At 42.8% G+C, this 23355-nt stretch overlaps 1 protein-coding gene and 1 long non-coding RNA gene across 39 annotated transcripts in view; one reads left to right on the plus strand and one right to left on the minus strand.

Annotated features, from left to right (window-relative positions):
* LOC147020163 (uncharacterized) overlaps window positions 1-18052 on the plus strand; it is a 26506-nt gene extending 8454 nt beyond the window's left edge. Inside the window, exon 3 of the long non-coding RNA XR_015061668.1 lies at window positions 17925-18052. This is a non-coding gene — a long non-coding RNA (uncharacterized LOC147020163). The remainder of the gene's footprint in view (window positions 1-17924) is intronic.
* LOC147020161 (CUB and sushi domain-containing protein 3-like) overlaps window positions 1-23355 on the minus strand; it is a 1491173-nt gene that overhangs the window by 473005 nt on the left and 994813 nt on the right. For all 38 annotated transcript variants that reach the window (XR_015061662.1, XM_085895237.1, XM_085895221.1 and 35 more), the window contains 4 exons: window positions 23064-23279; window positions 17968-18156; window positions 15763-15932; window positions 14448-14604 (listed from right to left, as the gene is read on the minus strand). Coding sequence is in view for 37 of the 38 variants with exons in the window: in XM_085895237.1 (XP_085751363.1) it covers window positions 14448-14604; window positions 15763-15932; window positions 17968-18156; window positions 23064-23279 (732 nt within the window). In the remaining variant the exon portion in view is untranslated. The remainder of the gene's footprint in view (window positions 1-14447; window positions 14605-15762; window positions 15933-17967; window positions 18157-23063; window positions 23280-23355) is intronic.

Consider the following 23355-nt stretch of genomic DNA (forward strand, 5'->3'; position numbering starts at 1 on the left):
AACAATAACAACAGCAACAACAAAAATCTACAATTTCAAAAAATCTACAGGAAAATGAATCTTAAAGTGAAAGTAGCTGCTTGTGAGCAAATGGCAGGCAAGGTCATGACATTTGGAAACAATCCTGGACTCATTGGTGCTTTAACCCATTGTAAGCGCTGTCCAGATGCCAAAAATGTAACTACATGTTGTCCACCAGGGCCATAGCCTGGTCAGAGTATGTGCTGACCCCCCCCCTCCCGCCCAGGGCTACGCCCCTGCCCATGATGCACTTTTGCCTACCCTACTCTACTCTGCAATAAAGATTCTACACACCACTTCCACTAACATTCAAGGTTTGGGTGGAGCAATGCTGACACATTGTACCATACATACAGGTGACTGGGCCTACATGGCTGTGCATGATCGGTATGATGTGATGCACTGACAAGACGTATGATCTTGATCACTCAGAACAGGAAGATAGATATGAAAGAAGTTCTCTGCTATCCTCTCGGTCCCAAACCATGGGCATTGGCCAATGGTGACGGCACCCTAAAGAAAACAGGGAAAGCAACTTTGGGCAAACGTATTGAAAAATAAATTGCAAATGTTGAATTGTCCTCAGGTCCTCGGGCAACAATAGTTGATGCCATGGGGATAGTCCAAAAGATTCACGGCGAGAATCTGACATTTGAAGAACTATCAGTGATAATTCTGAAGAAAGTCCTGAATGATTGCCAGGGAAGTGGACGAGTCGATGTTGTGTTTGACATCTACAAAGACCTGTCGATTAAAGACGCAGAATGGTTTCATCGTGGTTCTCAACATGGCATTGTATTTAATCAGATAAAGCCAGGATACAGAATAAAGAACTGGAAAAGGATGTTGGCGAGTAAGGAAAGCAAGAACACGCTTAGAATGTTTCTAGCTGACAACTGGAAGGAAGAACAGAACAGAGACAAACTTGGTAACACAACAATGATGGTCACCTCTGGTGAAAAGTTTTTCCAGATTACGAAGGATAATGTGACAGAGATTGCGGCGCTTGCATCAACCCATGAAGAAGCCGACACGAGAATGCTGGTTCATTGCAAACATGCTGCCATTACGTATCCAAAGGTTATAGTGATTTCAGAGGATACTGATGTATTTGTGATCCCCCTTGGCCTACATTCGGAATTCGGGACCAGGAGAATCCTGTTAAGACGTGGGGAAAAAAAAAACAAATCAGACTTATTGACATCTCAAGGTTGGGCACAATACTAGGCAAGGATGTGTGTACATCGTTGATAGGAGTCCATGCGTGGACTGGCTGTGATTCAACTAGTTCATTCGCTGGCCAGGGTAAGGTAAAAGCAATCAATTTGATCCGCAAAAACCAGCATTTCAGAGAAGCGTTCATGAAACTTGGTCAGGAGTGGGTCGTCAGAGATGAAATGTTTGAAACGATACAGGCATTCACCTGTAGCATGTATTGCTCAAACACGAATGTCAAGGAGGTCTGCATCCTCCGTTATGATTTGTTCTGTTCAAAGAAAGGGGTTATTTCATCGGGACAGATTTCCCCGTGCAAGGATGCATTAAAACAACACACGCAATGTGCGAACTACCAGTCTGCCATTTGGAGGCGTAGTCTCCAGAACTTTCCTGAGATACCCAGACCCACAGAAGGGCATGGTTGGATAACGGTAAAGGGAAACTTGGAAATATATTGGCTTACAATAGCCCCAGCCCCAGAGGCTGTTCTGGAGCTAATGTCGTGCAAGTGCCCAAGAAGTTGCAATGATGACTGCCCCTGTGTAGTGAATGGTTTCAGCTGCACACCAGCGTGCAGACTACAAAACTGTGCCAATATGCGTGATGAGACAGAGGATGTAGACCAATGGCAAGACATGGATGATAGTGACAGTGACGAGGAAGATTAATTAGATATATTTTTAAGTGGTTGAGTACATATTGAGAAACAGTGTATTTTAATTTGTGGACGAGTGCTAAAGTCAAGACGTCGGGAAAACCTTGCCAGGAAATTGCTGGGGGGTATCGCGAGAACCAGTTTGGTCGGTCAAACAACATCTGGATATTTGTTAGCAATTACATGAAATGATCATTCATTTGTCAGTAAAAGTTTAATTCGGCAGGGCATTGGGATGCAGTTTGAACACAGACTGCATTACTGGATCACCTAAGTATGAAAATAGCCAGAAGTTGTTGGATCAACCAAACTGGCTCTCGCAGTACCCTCCAGTTAGGGTACATGTACAGAGTCAGATATACCCAAAGGAACTTGATTCAACGCTTTTTTAGCGGACATATCAATAATTTCTCGGAGACCTTGGACACCATATGGGCATTCACCAACAAAAATATGGGCAATATTTGGTGAATTACTTTTTAATACAAGTTTTGTGAAAACCACTAACAGTAACTGGCAAGACATACAAATGTTGTTGATTTTGAAAACAACTATAACAATAGCAAACTACTGGTCCCTCTGCTGAATACCGGTCAATTCCTGGTTTGTACCCTGCACACCAGGCGTCGTTCGACCGCGTCAAGCGGCTGCTCGCAAAGGATACGGTCCTCGTGCACTACGAGCCTGCGCGTCCGCTCCTATTGGCATGCGACAGCTCTGCATATGGCATCGGGGCAGTGCTCTCCCACAGGATGGACGATGGTTCCGAGTGGCCTGTTTGTTTTGCATCCCGGATCCTGTCCACAGCAGAGCGCGGATATGCCCAGATCGAACGGGAGGCTCTCAGCATCGTCTGGGGTGTGCGGAGGTTTCATCAATATCTGCTGGGACGGCATTTCATTTTACAGACGGATCACAAACCGCTTCAATTCATCCTGAGGCCCGAACGCGGGGTGCCGGTGGTAGCAGCGGCGCGAATACAGCGGTGGTGTCTGTTTCTGGGTGCTTACGATTATGATATTCAGTTCCGAAGCACCGAGAAGCATGCTAACTGCGACGGGCTCTCACGCTTGCCGTGTGCGGAGGGTCCAGCTGCGTCTGAGCTGGGCGACCGGGTCGATGTGTTTGCGCTGGACCAGGTCCAAAGCGGGCCGGTCACGGCCAGGCAGGTCGCGGTGGAGTCGGCTCGTGATCCGGTGCTTGCCCGTGTCGTCCAGGCGATTTCTACGGGGAATTGGAGCCATCTGCCTTCGACACCGGCATTTCGACCTTTCACGTCATGCGCAGCGGAGCTGTCGTTGGTCCAACGGTGCATAATGTGGGGGATGAGGACCGTGATTCCACTGAGGTTCAGGCAGCGGTGTTTGGAAGAACTGCATGTCAGTCACCTGGGCATCGTGAAGACCAAGAGTCTTGCTCGTAGCCTGTTGTGGTGGCCGGGGTTGGACAAAGACATTGAGCAATTGGTTAAGCGTTGCACCACGTGCCAGACAGATGCTGATAACCCGCGTCGAGCTTCGAGTCTCTGGCCTGTGCCAGACCGAGCTTGGCAGAGGGTCCATGTAGATTTTGCGGGACCGGTCAATGGCAAGATGTTTTTGATTGTGATTGATGCATTCTCTAAATGGCCGGAGGTTGTAGTAATGCAGCATACTTCAGCAAGCATTACGGTAGAGAAGCTACGGACGATCTTTGCTAATAAAGGGTTGCTGGAAATCCTGGTCTCTGATAATGGTCCGCAGTTCATCGCGGGTGTATTTGATGAGTTTATGCGCCAGAATGGTATTCGACATCTAAGGTCCGCACCTTATCATCCTGAGACGAATGGCCAAGCTGAGTCGTTTGTCAAGATGTTGAAGCGGCTTTGCGCAGGGGGGGGTGTTGCACCTGTGCAGGCGGTGGTCGATGTTTTTTTGCTCCATTACAGGAACGCAGTTCATCCTGTCACGGGTGACTCGCCTGCCATTCATCTCTATGGACGGGCTTTGCGGTCCAGGCTAGAGTTGCTGCGACCTGGAGGGTCGGGGAGTGGGGCAATGTCGCGTCCGACGCGGCTGCGCAGCTTCGAGGTGGGGCAGCGGGTAATGGTACGCGATTATTTCCACAGTTCCAAGTGGGTGCCGGCGGTGGTCTCTGGGGTGCTGGGGCCGGCGAATTGCATGGTGCGGACTGGTGGTGGGGATGTGTGGAAGCGGCACGTGGACCAGATGCATGATCGCTGTTCAGCGTCACCCCACCCACACCTCCCCGAGCCGAACGTTGCGGGGCCCCCACCGGTAGTCTCGCCGGCATCTGACGTTGTATCGCCGGGACTGGCTGGGCCAGTGTCGAGGGGGTCTTCGCCTGTGCCGTCCTACCCGAGGACGTCGAGCAGGCTGGGCAGTCGGGGGTAGCTGGTGTTGCGGAAAGTGCGAGTCCGGCTAGGGTGTCACCTCGACCGAGCCATGAGGCGTATGAGCCTGGACTGTCTGGTGGCGCTGCCCGTCCGAGGCGGGTCAGGGTGCGGCCGCGGTACTTGGAGGATTATGAGTGTTGATGGGTTTCTGATGGTCATGTTGTGATTATCCGTTCGTTATGTGACGGGTCATTTTACGGGGGGAGGAGTGTGCTGTTTCACGTGATTGGGTTTTCGTATATCATGCCTCGCTTCTGGCCGCGCAATAAAGCGGAGTAGATGGTGGGACGCAAGAAGCACGCGGGCCACCATCTTGCGTCCCACCGTGCATCGTGCTTCTTGCGTCCCACCGCACCTAGTACACACTACAAACCATTCATCTACAACCATAATGCTGAGTGAAAATTCAATGTAATGACCGACCTTATCCATTATTTACATTTTGTGAAACACTTTTGCGTCACTTGACTGAACCTTCTGTTATCTGAATTAAGCAGTATTAGTCTTTGCATCTCCACCTCTAAGAAAGTGTATTACATCACTCGAGCATGTTTGTTGTCTTACTCTGAAACATCTGTGATTCTCCAAAATGGTGAATGGCCACTTGCCCTCAGTTATGTTATCGGCCTCATTAGTCTGGGTGAGATAGTCCAAAAATAGGCCTAACCTTCCAAAAAATATACCAAAGCTGTATTTGGCACCTTTCGAAGCATAATTTTAATGTAGTTTAACATACTCGGAGCCTCACGCTGAGCCTGTTGGGGAAATTCTTTGATGTTGATTTAAGTAGAGGGGGTATCGCTGTAAAATACAGGAAAATTGGAAAATACACAAATTAGGTAATTTTGAAGATATACTTCCTTTTAAAGCACCGAGTAGCCTATAAGTGGTTATAATAAGGAAGCAATCGGTGACATGCACGACATGTGCCGTGGTTGTGCTCTATGAGGCCATCATGCCATACAGCCATGTTGTGGATACAATGACTTTGGGATGTCAGCATCATCAAATAATTCATTCATGCAGAGAGGACCGCAAATTGGAGTCTGCATCTGCAAACCGTTGGCAAGATGAACAATCTACTTGCAGTAGCTGGGCATGTGCACTATGCCAAGTCTGCAAGGATGTACTTGCAGCAGATGCTAGAGTTTTATATTTTTAATTTTTTGTATACCTTGTCGAGGCTCGTGTGAGAGCTAACACACAACGCACAGCAAGGGGGGCATGAGACAAGAGGTGCGGGAGTGGGAAGGACAAAACAGAATGGAACAGAGACAAGAGGAGATCTGTGGAAGGGAGAGGGATGGGGCGGGGAACATGGGGAATACAAGATGGACATTACAGGGACTTTCAGGAAGGAAAGCAGCGAATTTGAAGGAGGTGGGATTGGGTGGATTATCGGGGGTAGAAACGATCGAGGATTTGGATGGGGGATGATAATAGGTGGTGGTGAACAGCTGTTAAGAAGGCCTGGAGGGAAGAATGCGATTGAAGAGAGTGAGGGAGTTTATTCCAAAGGTGGGAAAAAAAAGAGGAATGAAAGAGTGAAGGTGAGCAGTGATTCGTGATTTTGGTAGTTTTACCAGAAGGGGGTTGTTGGCGGACCTTGAGCGCCCTGCGGAAATGTGGTGGGGACAAATCGCAGAGAGAGCAGGGGGGGCAAGGCTGGAGAGGAGACGGTAGAAGACAGAAAGACCACCAACCAGCATGCGGTGAGAGAGTGAGAGACCCCATTAACTCAGCCTCATTGCGGGAGATGCCTATCCGTTGGAGACAGACTATCCCTGGGTGTATGAAAGTTTCCATGAGCATAAATAACATGCTGTATGCCGGAGTAACATATATTAGGTGGGCTTGTGGACCGACCTTATCATCGACCAGGTCTTGATGCAGTCCTTGAAGAGTCGAGGCGGTCTAACACGGGGGTGAGGAGTAACAGTCAGTGCGCACTACCTGGATCAACAGCATGCACTGACGTGCTGCAATCCACAATGTGATGAGTACACTCACAAAAATGGAACACAGAACGAGTGAACACAGAACGAGTGAATCCACAGAAAGTGGATCAAAGCGCAAGTCTGAGAAAACGAGATTGGTTGGTTATGGAAATGTTGGCTGTGTGGTTCAGAAACCATGACCAATTTGACCCTGATGTCCTGACCCTGAGAAGTCTCTCAACTGGTTTAACCGCAAGCGAGAATGACGGGATCAACTGTGATGATGCCAAAGCAGTTGGAGCTATGATACATCAGAAGCCAGATGGGGTGTGCTTTGAAGAGGCCTCAATTAGTAGAAAAGACCAGGTGCGCACACTTAAGTGGTTACAGGAAGGAGTGAAAGTGGACAAAAAGGTGGTGCATATTGCCACACTTGTACTGTTCACCCATGCAACTCTCCTATTGGAACGCAAAGACCGAAAAGTCCAAATCAGCAACTTCAACAATGAGTTCACACCTGAGCCCACAGCCCTTTTCAAAAAATGGGTCCATGAGAAAAACACAAACATCTGAATTACGCAACAGTATACTCAAGCAATCACTTCGTGTTGAAAAGCCAAACGCTAACTGTTGTTTTGTGGATGGTGGTGCTGCCCTCCACAAATCTTCTTGGGTTGCTTAATGTGCATACAATGATCTGGCTGATCAGCTCATCAAACACATTGTGAAGGCATGGCAACTACAAAATGCACGTGGTCTTTGATGGTTTCAGCTTCGATAGGTCGACAAAAACAAACGAACAGCAACATCAGAATACTGGTAGGGTAGCCGCTGATGTTAAAATCGCGACAGATGGAAGCACGCGCGTGTCAGTAAAGAAAGGAGAGTTTCTGCTTAATTGCTCCAATAAGAGTGAATTTATCAAGCTACTACGTCAGAGACTGACTGAGCGTCATATATCAAACTCTGGAAGTGAGGGTGATACTGATGCTCTCATTGTCAAAACTGCAATCAGTTTTGCCAAAACTGGAAAATTTGGAGTTGTGGTGAGTGATGACACCGACGTATGCATTGCATTATGTTGATGCAACATGTGAAAGCAACTTTGGGAAATGTGTTCGATACAACATTGATGAAAAAGCGTGCTCGAGAAACGGCCTGTAAAGCATCAATAATCAAACCAGTGCCGATGTAGTGGAAGATTCAAACCCTCGTGGCCACAATGCAGATTTCTTCAGAGCTTATCCCGTTAGCTCATGCCTGGGGAGGCTGTGGTACAATGTCTGCTACCTACGGCAAAGGGAAGCTGAAGATCCTGCAGACTCTGAAGTCTGATATTGTTCAGGAAGCTGTTTCTTGCTTTGGAAACTTAGAAGCCACTCACGAGCAGATTGGCACTGCAGGCAACACCATTATGCAAAGTATCTACAATGGAAAAGCGGATGATACGTTTACAACATGCCGATTGGCATTTGATGGAACTGGGCAAGAAAAAGCGAGGCCGGAAGCCCTGGCCCCGACTGGGCATGCAGTGTACTTCCATTCACTCAGGGTGCATCTCCAGGTATGTCAATGGGCCACAGGGAGATTCGACAACAATATCCTCATTCCAATCAAGACTAATGTTGATGTTGAGAGTTTATTCTAAACATTGAGTGTTGCGGCTGCAAATCAACATCAAGGGACGCATGTGGTACAATGGTGTGCAGGTGCAAGAAAAATTGACTTGCATGTGTCCCTGCATGCGGTTATTGCCAGGGCGTCTCTTGCAACCACGTTTCTGCAGACCAAACGGACGTCATCTCGGAAGATGATGTACTCAAAACTTTGTGGACTTCCACAAACTGCAGTTACTGGTTTGGTTTGATCGTTGATCTTTAATGGAATTTCAAACAGTTTCAAACTTTTCCTTTTATACAGTGAGGACTCCATGTAATGCTGATGGTGTGTGTCCTTACATTGTGGAAATTGAATTTATAAATATAAATGAAACCGAATATAAACCGGGGGCGGGAAAATGTGTTTTTTTTTTTTTAATTGATATAAATAAAACCGGGAGCCATATATAAACTGCCTTTAACCGAATACCGTCTTATTTCGAACCATGTTACATTGAGTCCCCACTGTATTGAGAAATATTCATGTTAGCAGCATATTTTTAGGTTATGAATTCTTAAGGCACTATTTATGTTTTGTTTCATACTGTTGGGGCCTATAAATGTAAGATTTAGTAATAAAATATTTTTCAGTGAGGTTGAATGTCTCTCGCCTTTCTCACACTTCATGGCATTTTTATATAAATTGCCCTATCCACCCCCCTCACCCCCAGAAACAAATCAAATATAAAAAAAAAAATTCCCCAACGGCCTCAGCGTGAGGCTCCTAATATATCAATCTACATATGATATGGCATCAGTGAGCCAAAAATCAGCTTTGGTATATTTTTTGGAAGGTCAACCCCTATATCGCCCAGACTACGTGTATATAGTGCTTGGATTGGCCAATAATAAATGTGCTGTGCTGTAACAACCAGACCAGCTTTTCAAAATCCATCCTGGAAGCTGACTTATTATAAAATTAAAATTGGGTATTTCCCCCTTTTGTCTTTTCCTGAATCATAAAAGTGCGGTATCAGAATAAACTAACGACCATCAGACTTTAGCTCATAACGCCGACTGTAATAATTTAAATCTGAACATCACCAATAAAGTTGTTTTATGTCTCTGTCTTGCAAATTTTTGTACCATATAGATCTTTCAGTTTGTCGGCAAAAGGCATCAAATCAGTTTTTTTTGGCACAATGACCCAATATAAACAAAAATGCATGAGAAACGATAAAAAGGAAGAGAAACACTCCTCAAAAAGCTAACTGTGAAATCTAGGGCAGCCGTGAAAGTTAAGGCTGAAAAAAAAAGAAAAGATTATGATCGGAAAGGGAGTCAAACAAGCTCGGGGGAGTTTCCACCTACAAGGCCTTCATCCGCAGCTTGATGGAAAAGCTCGGGGAGTTTCCACCTACAAGGCCTTCATCCGCAGCTTGATGGAACACTGGTCTTCTTCTCTGGGCTGGTGTCCCTGTCTCGCATCTTGCTCAGCTTGACGCCATGGAAATCCAAAGGCTTCAAGATCATTAGAATCTCCCGCGATGAAGCCGAGTCGAAGGGCCGGTCACTTTGCCATCCCTGTCTTCTACCACCTCCTTTCTGGTCTTGCACCCTGTGCTCTTTTCCCATACTTTGCCCCCCTCAGGTATCTTCTGGGTACACATGATCCACCAGCAACCCTGTTCTGGTGGAATTCCCAAAATCCAGAATCACTGCTCACCTCCACTCATTTGTTCCCATTTTCCCCTACATGTGGAACCAACCTCCACATTCTCTTCCATCTCATTCTTCCCTCCAGGTCTTCAAGACAACAGTTCAAAACCATCTTAGATCATCCCCCATCCAAAACCGTGTTCTTTTCTATCCCCGTTAAATCCCTCCACAAATTTCCAATCGTTCCTTCCTGAGAGTTTGCTTCTTTATCCATATCAACCACCCCCTGCATTCTCTACGACCCATCATCCCTACTCGCATCCCTTCTCTTCGAGCTCTCCCATGAGCCAAAAGAGTAACAAGAAGAACCCAGATGGATTGGAAGAATTAAAACACAAAACAACAATATAGGTACAATCATGTTTACATCACAATGAAAGTGAAATAAAAAATTCTTAACAAAAACGTTATTCTGAAAAATGATGGAATATTGTCGCATTGACTGTTGTTGCTAATGTGGAACCACCACCCCTTTAGATGCAACAGCCTGCAAAGCACCATGGTGGCAGTTTAGATTGAGGGTGAGAATCAAACCGAAATTAGATACTTTAAAAACAACTACACTACCTCTGCACCATCCTTTCAGTAGGAAGTTATCTGAATGTTGATAATTACCAGATTCATTCCCTCAAATAAAATAACAGGAAAGTGGATTGCAAGGTACACACTACAGATAAGCCTAACACCAAAGTCAGCTTCATAGTCAAAATCATTACCAATTACACAAGTTATATACTTAATGTAGTACTTCAATAACTGGCACATACTTAATCAGGATGCAATTACAAATTTAAATGAGAAGGGCACTCGGTAGAGCGGATACTTCTGCTAGACAATGCCTGATCAAGTAGAACATGTCGGGTCCAATGAATTTTTGAGATACGGTATCATGCTACATATAATTTTTAGCCTTTTCTCTCAATGGTGAAGAATCACTTTAAAAACTAGAAGTGCACTCGGTGGAGCTCATACCTCCGCCACGCAATGCCTGATTCACGAGAACATATCGGGCCCAATATATGTTTCGGTCATCTCTAACGAGATGGATGACCTAATAAAACCAGTCTCGATGTCCGTCCATCCGTACGTACGTACGTCCCCATTTTTTTCTTCCGATTTTCTTTATATTTGGTATGTGGGTAGATGTCGATGAGGGACGCACGACGGTATGACCTTTGACCCGATTGAAGGTCAAGGTCAACGTCAAGGCCACTCCAAAGTTGCGAAATCGTCCATTTTCAAAATCTATCTCCTCCACTGTTTGTGGTCCGATCTTCGAAATTCCTTTGGATCCTGATATTAATATGGAACAATATCTAAATTTGGTTGGGCCGGTTTTTTAAAATTCGTCCTGGTTATCGAGTCACGTGTCTTCAAAGTTGGAAAAAATCGTCGATGTGATACGGTCCAAAAAAATTTGCCCGATCTTGATGAAACTTGGTACGTAGGTAGGGGTCGATGAGTGATGCACGGCGGTATGACTTTGGACCTGATTGAAGGTCAATGTCAAGGTCACCGATGCTGTAAACTTGTGAAATCATCCATTGTCAAAATATCATCCACCATTTATGACTCAGAAACGTGGTATGATTTCTGAGGTCCGGTTTCTATCCTTTTGAAGACACATTGATCATAAATGTTCCAAATCGACCATTTTCAAAATCTATCTCCGGATTACTCAGAAATGTCGTTTGATTTCTGAGGTTTTCTATCCTTTTTACTCCCGGGCTTTCGTCTGTACGTTGAACTAAAAGACAAGACGACATCGAAGCCATTCTAAGCCGATCAGAGATCCACATCTACAGAGCTTCAGAGATGACCGTCACCCCCAACCGGGGGTAATTTTTAAAATATCATGCCATACAGTACTATATAATTTTAGGCTCTATGTCTCAATGGTGAAGAATCACTCTTAGAATTAAACAACTCTTGTATCCAGATCCAGATTCGGATCTTCACCAAAATTGAATCAATTTGTGGTGGTCACATGCCCAACCTGTCCCCCAAGTTTCATCTGAATCCGTCCACAACTTTTGAAGATGTCATGCGATATATTAGTTTAGCCCTGTCTCTCAATGGTGAAGAATCACTTAAAAAATTATCAGATCCAGATCCGGATTCAGATCTTCACCAAAATTTGAATCAATTCTTCCTAGTTAAACACTCAACATGTCCACCAAGTTTAGTCCGAATCCGTGCACAACTTTTTGAGATATTGTGCTATATATCGTATTTGGCCCCATCTCTCAATGGTGAAGAATCGCTTTAAAAATTATCGGAATCGGATCCGGATCTGGATCTTCACCAAAATCTAATCAGTTCATCCTTGTCGCATGCCCAAAATGCCCACAAAATTTCATCCGGATCCGACAACAAATTTTTGAGATATCCTGCACACAAAATAAACAGAGAGACAGACAGACAGACAGACAGGGGTGAAAACATAGCTTCCTTCCACCTTCAGTGATGGAGGTAATTATGGAGTCAGGAGGAAAGAGTAAATGTGTGAAAATGAACAAAAAGTGATAACTTTCTTCACCCAGTGAAGTGTTAATTCACAGAATCAAATAACTCCTTTGTAAATAACAACGAAACTAATCCGAGTAATCTCTTCACTTTAACCCTTATTTAATGGAACCAAGATGTGACAACCAAATTTTTTTTTTGCTATTGCTATTCAATTCAATTCAATGCAATACATACTCCTGATGTTTATTTTTACACTATTCTGTTTGATATACAGTATGTTTACAATATACCAGTGTGGTGTGCTTATGCATTGTGTAAGCATATGAACCGTGCTTCCCCATGGTCTTGGGTCTCTCACCTGTATTTGATTTTTCATTCATTACCTTCGCATTCTGCGAAAGGTTATGTTTTGGTCGGCGTGTATTTATTTATTTATTTATTTGTAATCTTTTGATTCGTAGAACTCAAAAAGTGTTAAACCGAATTGCATGAAATTTGGTGGGATGATTGGTTATTAGCCAGGAAGCATTCGATTAGATTTTGGGATCGTTCGGGTCAAAGGTCAAGGTCACGAAAAGGTCAAAATCGTCTTTTTACGATAACACGGTCAATTTTTATTCAATTTGCATGCAACTAACGCCAAAATGTTCAGAATTCAATGCCTCATCTTGTGATATGCAATATGACACAATGATGCCCATACTATTGTTACCGGTTAGGGGTCAAAGGTCAGGGGGGTCATGACCTTGAAAAATATGCGGTTTTTGTCATAACGCGGTCAATTCTTGTCCGCTTTACATGAACCCAGCACCAAAATGTTCAGAATTTAATGCCCAATCTTGTGACACAATGACGTCATAACACATGTCACCGGTTGGGGTAAAATGTCGGGGGGGGGGGTTACGCCCTTGAAAAATATGCGGTTTTCGGCATAACTCAGTCAATTCTTATTCGATTTGCATGAAACCAGCATCAAACGAGATTACCTTCTCTTGTTGAAACGTTGTATTCACCGAGCTTGCGAGTGAAGACTCGCCAAAACGACGTGAGTTGATTGTTGTTTAGTCCGTAGCCCCCGAAAGTCGGGGTGAAGGGTCATGACATGATAGATATGTGGTTTGTGTCATAAGACCATTCATATGAAACCAGTTCCCCACACTCATACCAAGAACAAAAAGAGTACTGAGCGGCGAAGGTATGCGCTCTATGAGTGCCCGTTCTAGTTCATTTATATTTTCATTTACGGATGTGGTCCGCCGATTGTGATATTTTTCTGGTGCATCGGCTTCGATGTCCATTGGCACACAAAATTACCATGCATCCCCATTGTCTCAGGTCGCTCACCTGCAATTTTTTTTCATTTCTCATTTCCCATTACCTCCACCACTGAAGGTGAAGGAGGTTATGTTTTCATCTCTCTCTCTCTCTCTCTCTCTCTCTCTCTCTCTCTCTCTCTCTCTCTCTCTCTCTCTCTCTCTCTCTCTCTCTCTCTCTCTCTCTCTCTCTCTGATTGCAGGATATCTCAAAAAAGTTGTGGACGGATCCAGATTAAATTTGATGGGCAGGCTGGGTGTGTGACAAGGACAAACTGATTAGATTGTGGTGAAGATCCGGATTCGTATCCAACTTCTGGATTTATTTTTAAGTGATTCTTCACCATTGAGAGATAGGACCAAAAACTTGTATGTCGCAATGATAGCTCAAAAAGTTGTGGACGGATTCGGACGAAACTTGGTGGACACGTCGGGTGTGTGACAAGGAAGAAATTATTCGATTTTGTTGAAGATCCATTTCTGATAATTTTCTGTGTGATTCCTCACTGTTGAGAGATGGGGCAAAACCAATTATAAAGCATGTTATCTCAAAAAGTTGTGGACGGATTTGGACGAAGGTTGGTGGACAAGTTGGGTGTGTGACAAGGAAGATATGATTCGATTTTGGTGAAGATCTGAATCCAGATCTGTTTCAAAAATGTATTGGGCCCGATATGTTCTTGTGGATTAGGCATTACGTGGTGGAGGTATGCGCTCTACCGGGTGTATTTCTAGTTCATTTATATTTTCATTTATGGATGTTGTCCGATGATTCTGTGATTTTTTTTTTCTGGTGTACTGGCTGCAATGTCCATCAGCACGCAAAATTTCAGCTATCTACAACACCCAGAAGGCACCAATCTTTAATATCAGTCAGTCAGTCAGTGGTTAGAAAGAGCTGTATATATATATATATATATATATATATATATATATATATATATATATATATATATATATATATATATATATATATATATATATATTAGATTTCTGGAGAGCAACAAGGCCTGGTGATTTCCTGTGTTAAAGCAAGTGCTGTACTCAAACTCCAACTGTGAACTCAGCAGGATTCAATTTTGTATCTAACAAGAAGGATGTGTTTAAGCGCAGGACACTCACTGAAGTAACGGATCTCAAATCCCTGCTCCGTGCCCTCATAATCGGAGTAAAACTCGAGCCACAGGTGGTTGGAGGTGCTGTTGATTGTGGTGCCTTGTAAATCTGCTTTAACATAACTGCCCAGTAACGGAGCGGAGTTGTTTCTGCCATCATACACCTGGAAAAAAAACAACAACAATAGATTCACAGGTGACAAAATTGATGAGTTTATTCTCTTACATGATTCCGACATTGTACATCCCATTTGCCATCACATTCACATTTCACATAAATGTCTGTGATTCATTCAATTTTATTTGTTCAATAGTGATGGTTAAAAATGCCCGAAAGCATTAAAATTAGCTGATTGAAAAATTAACAAGTGATGCATCATATGTTATCATTTCACAACATACTTGTTTTTTTCGATTTGTTTTTTTGTACCACGAGGCAAGAGACTCATTTCAGCAGATATTTAGAAAGGGAATAATTTTGGCCCTCAAAGAAGTGCAGAAAGTTGTAGATGCAGCAATGGACGAGCTCTGTCTGAGAGATAATACAGACTCCACAAGGGAGAACATGTTTGTCTCCATAGAATGTTTTGAGAAATTGACTGACTTCATTTGTGGCTTATTCATGTCATGTCATGTTTTTATTACAAAAAATATGGAGTGAAGATTCACAAAAATTAAAAAAAATTAAAATGTTTCAGGCTATTTGAATTACAGTGCATTTTCAAAGATTACAATATTCACAGCCATCCAAAGCTGCTCACGAGAAAGCATCTCAAAATGCAAAGCCTGTCTGTGCCTGCTTTGTACTCAAACCAAAGTTGACGAAAACAACAGCAAAAACAAAATTTGTAAAATTTATTCATAAGTCTTCTCCATATTCTTAAAATAAAAGTTTGCTAAAAATATGATGACAAAAGCTCAAATGGTAAAAAGTTATAGCCTGGCCAGACACATTTAAGCTCAATGGTAAATAAATAAAGAAACAAGGAAGCGATTAAAAAAACCCAGGCCGTCTCTTACTGACGTAATGTCAATGGACGGGTTAAGAAGGCCTATTTCTACTTACTGTTGCTTTGCCGTTTGACATTTTGACCCAATTATTAGTTATTCTTCTCCATATTCTCAAACTGAGGGTTTGTTGAAAATTTGATGACAAAAACTCATATAGTTCAAAAAAAGTGATGCCCTCGACACATGCATGAACGCCCTCCCACACACAATTGCAATAACCACATCTGCTGTGTGGGTGAATTATCCAGCAATTAACTGTTTTATTGATATTTTCCCCCTTTTTTGGTGTGGTGTGTTCTGAGAAACCTGACCTTGAAGGTATCCCCAGCACCCAGAAGAAAAGTGCGAGCCTCAAGGCGCACACCGCTTCCCAACACAGTCTCCACACTGAAGATGCACTCATGGTTGTTGTCGTAGTTGGAGGGGAAGTTCGGAGAGAGTAGCATGCCCTCTGCTGCCTTGTTAATTTGTCCACACTTGGCTGGTGGTACAGGAATGAGGGTTAAAGTTCACTTGAGCTTCCATCGTTGATATGGGAATCAGAACTTCCAATAGAAAAGATTCCATTAGAAATTAGTAGAAAACAAGACATAATTTGACATCAGGACGTCGACCGATATGCCTCCACCCACAATATTACATCATTATACATGCTTGTACCAAGTTTGACTTAAATCTCTTCAGCTGTTCTGAAGTATCACATTTTTACCTGACATGACCTCTGACCTCTTCATGCCAAAATCTAATCAGTTCATATTTGCATCAGTACATGTATATATATATATATATATATATATATATATATATATATATATATATATATATATATATATATATATATATATATATATATATATATATATATATATATATATATATATATATATAAAAAAATCATCACGCTTCCTCCTTCATGTTTGACAGTTGGTGTCACACACTGAGGAACCATCCTTTCGCCTACTCGACGGTGTACAAAAACCCTGCGTCATGAACTGAAGATTTCAAATTTCGATTCATTGGTACATAAGACCTTCTTCCAGTTTTCATTAGTCCATTGGCGGTACTTCATGGTCCAGGCAAGCCTCTTGTTCTTATTTTGCCATCTTAGCAATTTCTTACTGCCACTCCACCTGTCAAACCTGCAGCTCGAAGTCTTCTCTTCACAGTTGAAACTGAGACTTCCTCACTCCGACCCGTGTTAAGCTGTGCTTGAAGCTGCGGTCATGTGAGCCGCTCATCACGCAAGCTGTTGACTCTCAGAAACTTGTCTTCTGATTGTGTTGTGGCTTTGTGTCTGCCAGGCCTCTTCCTGTCAGAGATTCCTCCAGTTTCCAAGTGCCTTTTGATGTTGTAGGAAACTGTACTCACTGACACCTTGGCTTCCTTTGCAATTTCTCTCAAGGAAAGACCTACACTTTTAAGGGTTACAAGACGACCCGTGAACCCGTTGGGTTCCCGTTGTGACAGCGGTTGATGAAAAAAATCATTTCAAGACCAAAAAAAGATAGCTCCAGCGAATTATACTGCTGAGGTTGTTTGCATTAAACAAATACTCCTGAAGAGTACTTGATTGAATGGGGAATTGATTTTTTAATAATTTTTTTTTGTTGCCAGATTTGAACGAAACTTGATACTGCAGGCGAATGGTGAGTTAGGTGGCCCGAAAATTTTTGCGCTGTCGTGTACCCTTTTCGCTGTATTTCGGGAACATACATACGTACATTTATATACATAGAAGGTGAGAGTTTTAGTAATATATCGATAGATAATGGTCTGTCTGTTTTCCTTTGTTAATTGTCTTTTTCTTGCCATTATGAAAGCAATATACTACTTCCTGCAGTGCAATATTGTCAAAATAATGCTTCAGTGGGTGTAGCAATCCAGTCTGTTCCAACACTGCTTTTATACAGACGGAGGGTTTGTAACTAATCAACAAAAGTTGGGACACCTGTAGGAATTGTTTGCACCAACTTTCAAGGCTTAATTTACTTCCATTGCTGCAGAACAGCTGCAGTTGCTCACCATTTGCTTGTTCCCTGAAAAGGGCCTTTTTTAACAATTATGAAATTTACATTATTTTTCAGTTTTTGGTGACCTAAAGTATTTTTTAACCTCTGGAAGTTTACCGCTTAGCTTTGTACCATTTCAGGTTGTTCACTGGACTTGAACTGCTTAAATTTCAGTAAAAACTGAAAAATGTGGGTGTTCTAAAACTTTTGACTGGTCGAGTAAATACAAATTATTTTAGAAAATTAGGAGACCTCATTTACTTATTGAGGGGATCAATATGAAACCCCAAAAATCCACCAATAAATACCTTCCTGCAGGATAAAGTTAATCACTGCATATCTTAAAGCATGTACTAATTGACATGATGAATGTTTATGGAATTTATCTCAACAGATCACATAATGAACATGAAAAGGTGCTGCAAAAATACTCAAACTGCTTGGTGTGTCTGGTTGCTACGCAGTCACAAACATGAACACAGTGGCAAAAAGAGTGTGATGACCTACCCACACACCTGGGCAGGGGGTTGCTCCAAAGACGACGAGCCCCCCCCAGGCACAGCAGCTGCTGAGCACCCTCCAAGCGGTAACCAGGAAAGCAGGAGAACGCAAGTGCTGCACCCACCACCATACTGGATCCCTCGCGACGTCCAAACAACGGGCTGCCAGGATCTTCACAGGCCTCCAAATCATACTCTAAAGAAAGAGTGCCATTGTACAATGAGCCCTGTACTCATCAATAAAGTTGTATAGTGGGGCACACTGCAGGCAGAATATTATTGTGCCACACACTGTGTGCATGTATCACACAAAACAATGACGCTTGTTCTCTTCGATGGTATTTACAATTCATTTTATGAAAACAAAACCATACAACCCAACACTTACCCACACCCTGTTTCTTCAAATTTCTTCTAACTCACCTATCTATGAAACCTCTGACCCTTTTCAAACATCTCCCTTTGAATCAGTGAAAACATTCCAGAAGGCACAGGCGAGTCTGACAAGATTTCTAGCTCATTCAAGCACAGTTGTGATCAACTATCTTCAAACTATCCCTTTCTCCTCGAAACATGGAAGAGGTTTGGAGGTTTGCTCCACAAACATATTCTTGATAACCCTTTTGTCACATCGTTTCCTCCTAATTTTAACTAAACACCAATCTGAGAGATTTGTTTGCAATGGCATCACATGCGGCAAGACAAGTCCAACATAGCACTATATTTATTTGCAGGAATAGCTCTTGCAATATATTTTGATCCTTCTGTGAAGTTCGCAAGACTTCATGCATATTTTCAAGCAAGACAACAGTTTTCACGTGGACAGGTCACTGTCCACAATAAAACCTAGAGACGGCTGATCGAGTATATCTCCTGATTGTCTTACATTTCTTTAGACCTCAAAGTGTTGGCTTAACGGTGAAGGTGGCTGGCTTAAGATCTTAGGGTGTTGAGTTGAAGCCCCCGTCGTGCCGTAAAGTAACACCAGTTGGATTGACTCAGCCTGTCATCCTTCCAAGGTCGGCAAAATGAACAAAATCAGCTTACTGGAAACGGAGGGCACTGCATCAGCGGTACACCTGCACTCCCAGCAATGATGCAACTGGCAGTTAAAGGCTGCATTTAAAATGGTGATGATTGTACCTCATAATGAATCAAAATAGAACTGAAGAAAGTGACCAAATGGACTCTACTCCCAAGGCTCATATACCTCGACAGAGCACAACTCTTTCAAAACGTTTGACTTCTCTGGTCAATGGTTCTGTTTCTCATATGAGCTCACCGACAGACAAATGGAAAAGCATCTGCAGCTAAGTCACGGCATCTCATTTGCAACTGGACTCAAGGCCAGCAGCACTCAAGGACTCAATCTGCATTCCAATGAACTTGAATCCCCACTGGCTTTCTTTCTCAAACAATAGTGATTTCTCCTCTTTCCTTCACTGTGAAAAGTATACAAATTCACACAACCTCACATGTATGTGCCAGCTCTAATACCATTAAATGGAAGAACATTTTGTTCTGACAAAGGAAATATGCCCAGAACATCACTTTGATATTGCTTCCCATGGCAATTAAAATTCCTTTTATCAATGCTCAGTTGCTGAAACCTATCGTTCAAATCATCCAAAAACCTGGGGACAGAATAATCCAAAAACCTGGGTACAGAAATACAGTGTGTGTGTGTGTGTGTGTGTGTGTGTGTGTGTGTGTGTGTGTGTGTGTGTGTGTGTGTGTGCGTGTGTGTGTGTGTGTGTGTGTGTGTGTGTGTGTGTGTGTGTGTGTGTGTTTTGATTCAGGATGCATTAGTTGAATAATCAGTATAAAATTAAATAACTTCAAAGTAAAATATGATAATAAAAACTTGTACGAGTGAATGAGAAACAACAAACCTGCAACACTTCAGCAAACTTTCATTTCATTCATTCATATGCAGCACCGAGCTGATGATTGAATAAATTCTGGGAGCTCGGTTGTGTCAATGATACAGTACCCCTGTTTGTTCAAAAAGGAATTTGTATTTTGGCCAGAATGGCGGTGATAACTCGCCTACTTTTCGTTGAGAGACACCATAGGATTGTTAATACCGACCAACGAAAGCGAGCAGACGAGCCCCCTGCTTGAAGGCCTGTGCGACGGACATCACTCTCTGATTGATACAGCACCCTTCCTGTGAATGATGACATTAACAATTTAAAGGTGGACCACAAATCGAACAGAGACTATGGAGCTCAAATATGAGTGCTCAAACTCAGCTATCCTGCCAACCTGGGTGAATCCTGTGAAGGATGTGTGATCATACAGAATGAAAAAGAAAATGCCACGAAGAGCAACATAAAGTTACAAAGGTACATTGAACAAAAGTTTTGATGAATGTTTGTGGCAATTTAATGAAGATGAATAAATCTGGTGAAGCTTTCAAAACACGAGAAGTGTACAGCCATGACACAAACGCAATGTGATAACAGAAGGGAAATAAATAAATAACGTGCAGACTTTATCTGTGGACCACCCTTGAAAGTTTTTTTTTTTTAAACACACCATTTAATGAATAGAACATAAGATACAGTTTGAACTGAAAGTACAATGGTGTCATTACAAAAGGTGGCCTCAAAATCCCAAGGAGTGAAGTTTCCTTCAAAATCTTCTTCAACTATCAGCTGTGAGTGGCCTTCAGAACCTCCATATATGCTCTTTGATGTGGCAGAAGTTTCTTGGACAATGTGTTATGAATGAGTGCACAGGTAAGGTCACAGTTACAATAAAAGTAAAAGATATGAAGCTGACAAACCCCCTTAAATCTGTTTCAATAAGCTGCATTTTAATTAGTGGGCCCACTAAAACGAATTTGCCAATATAGAACACCAAAAGACCACTCTCGGATACAAAAAGTGACATAAAGACTGAAATGACGATGTAAGAACACTGAAAATGGTCTTTGTTTTCATCAAAATTGGCTCATTTTCTGAAATTCTTCTTCTCGGCAATTAGGCATTCCCCGTCACATTTTTCAACTAGAAGGGCACTGGGTGGAACGCATCCTGCTGCCACGCAATCCCTGATCCACGAGAACATATCGGGCCCAATACATTTTTTAAATATCATGCTACATATTACTTTTGGTCCTCTCTCTCAAAGTTGAAGAATCACATAAAAATTTTCGGATCTTCACCAAACTTGAATAGATCCTTCCTTGTCAAATACCCAGCATGTCTGCCAAGTTTCGTCCGAATCCGTCAAAAACTTTTTGAGATATTGTGCTATATATTGTTTTTGGCCCGATCTCTCAATGATGAATAATCACTTAAAAAATTCTCGTAGCTGGATCCAGATCCGGATCTTCACCAAAATCTAATAAGTTTGCCCTTGTCACAGCCAACATGCCCACCAAATTTCAACCGGATCCACCCACAACTTTTTGAGATATCCTGCAAACAAACAAACAGAAAAACAGGCAGACAGACAAACGGGTGAAAACAAAACCTCCTTCCACCTTCGGTGGCGGAGGTTATAATTTTTTGAAATATCCTGCGATATATCGTTTTTAGCCTCATCTCTCAATGGTGAAGAATCAGTTTGAAAATTTAATAATTCTCGTATCCGGATCCGGATTCGGATTCGGATCTTCACCAAAATCAAATTAATTTGTCCTTGTCACACACCCAACCTGTCCACCAAGTTTTCTAAAAATCCCTCCACAATTTTGAGATATCGTGCTATATAATTGGTTTTGCCCCATCTCTCAACAGTGAAGAATCACGCAGAAAATTATCAGATCTGGATTTTCACCAAAATCTAATCAGTTCGTCCTTGTCACACCACCAAACCTGTCTACCAAGGTTGATCCAAATTCGTCCACAAACTATGAGATATTGTTCTTTATATTGTTTTTGGCCCTGTCTCTCAATGGTGAGGAATGACTTAAAAAAATTAGCAGCCGGATCTAGATCCGGATCTTCACCAAAATCCAATCATTAAGTCCTCATCACACACTGAACCTGAACACAAAATTTCATCCGAATCCGTCCACAACTTTTTGAGATATCCTGCACATAGACAAACAAACAGATAAACCGGTTGGTGGCGATGGGTCGCCGAGCATGGAAACTATAAGATATAGAGCAAAATGGATGTCATATAGCGGATAGGGAATCACCTTAAGATTATGCATACCAAATCTCATCAAGTTCCATCTACTGATAACTACTCGGTATCCATTTGAATGAAAAGTACCGAAAATGCGGTTTGAAATCGGAAATCCCCAAAGTTCGAGGGGGTGCTGTGGGTGAACAAAGATCTGAATCGAAAATCCGGCTCGACCGTTTGTGCACAATGTATTCCAGACGATTAGTGTGAATTTTCATGACCATCCGACCATAACCCGAGGAGAAGTCGCATTTGGCGCGAAGGCACCTCCTGCTCTCGCATATTATTGATTTTTGCACTAATTGACCTTTGACCCCTGACCTCAGCGAAATCGGTCAATATGTCCTGAGGCAAAGTTGTAGTACTCATTGAGTACCATGAACCTGCAAAGTTTCATTCGTATCGATGCACTCACCTGGTCGCTAGGGGGCCTTCAATTTTTGCTAATTTTCGTGCATACCCTAATTGTAGGGGGCGCTGCGGGTAAAGTATTCCATATATCACAAACAACGGAAAATATTTAATAGAGCATCACCTGTAGATCATTCGTGCCAAATTTAATAACCCTACATGGGATAATGGCTTTCGGAATTGATTTCGCGTGACCGTACCGATTTTGAAGGTTTTTCAGTTGTTGAAGGGAACCAAAGCGTCCCTAGCAACCATCACAATTTCCAAAGCACTCGGTCATAAGATATATCTACCACCCGAGTTTGGTCAAAATCCGCCCACGTTTACTACCAATTATGCTGATGACAAACAAACAAACATCCAAACAAACAGACAGAATTACTGACAATAAGGGTCACCTATTTTGGCGACTCAACAGGGGTGAAAACCTTACCGCCTTCAACTTTTGGTGTCAGAGGTAATTACTTTATCGAATACATTATTAGAAATCATTTGCTCTATGAATGCCAGACGTCCAAAGGTGTCGAATGAATTTGTAGAACGCACCTTTGAATGTGATGTTGAACCCCTCGTAAGACATGGAGAAGTCCGAGATGAGCCGTAGCTCAGCTCGGGAGCTGCCAAAGAGACCTGCCCGGACAGGGCCTGGTAGGCTCGAACCCGTGAGATGTGCAAGCGGTTGTGTAAAGCTTGTGTTCTCCGTCAGCAGCAAGTAGTCATGTGGACTCTCCAGGTGGAACGTGTGGAACGTGAACTCCACACCTGATGAGTAGCGGAAACCCATAAGAAACATTGACTTAAGAAGAAAAGAAAAAAAACGACATTCAGGAAACGTTTT

Source organism: Eptatretus burgeri, chromosome 9, assembly GCF_056783735.1.
Source record: "Eptatretus burgeri isolate ZD-2024b chromosome 9, Ebu_testis_v1, whole genome shotgun sequence".
Classification (NCBI taxonomy): domain Eukaryota; kingdom Metazoa; phylum Chordata; class Myxini; order Myxiniformes; family Myxinidae; genus Eptatretus; species Eptatretus burgeri.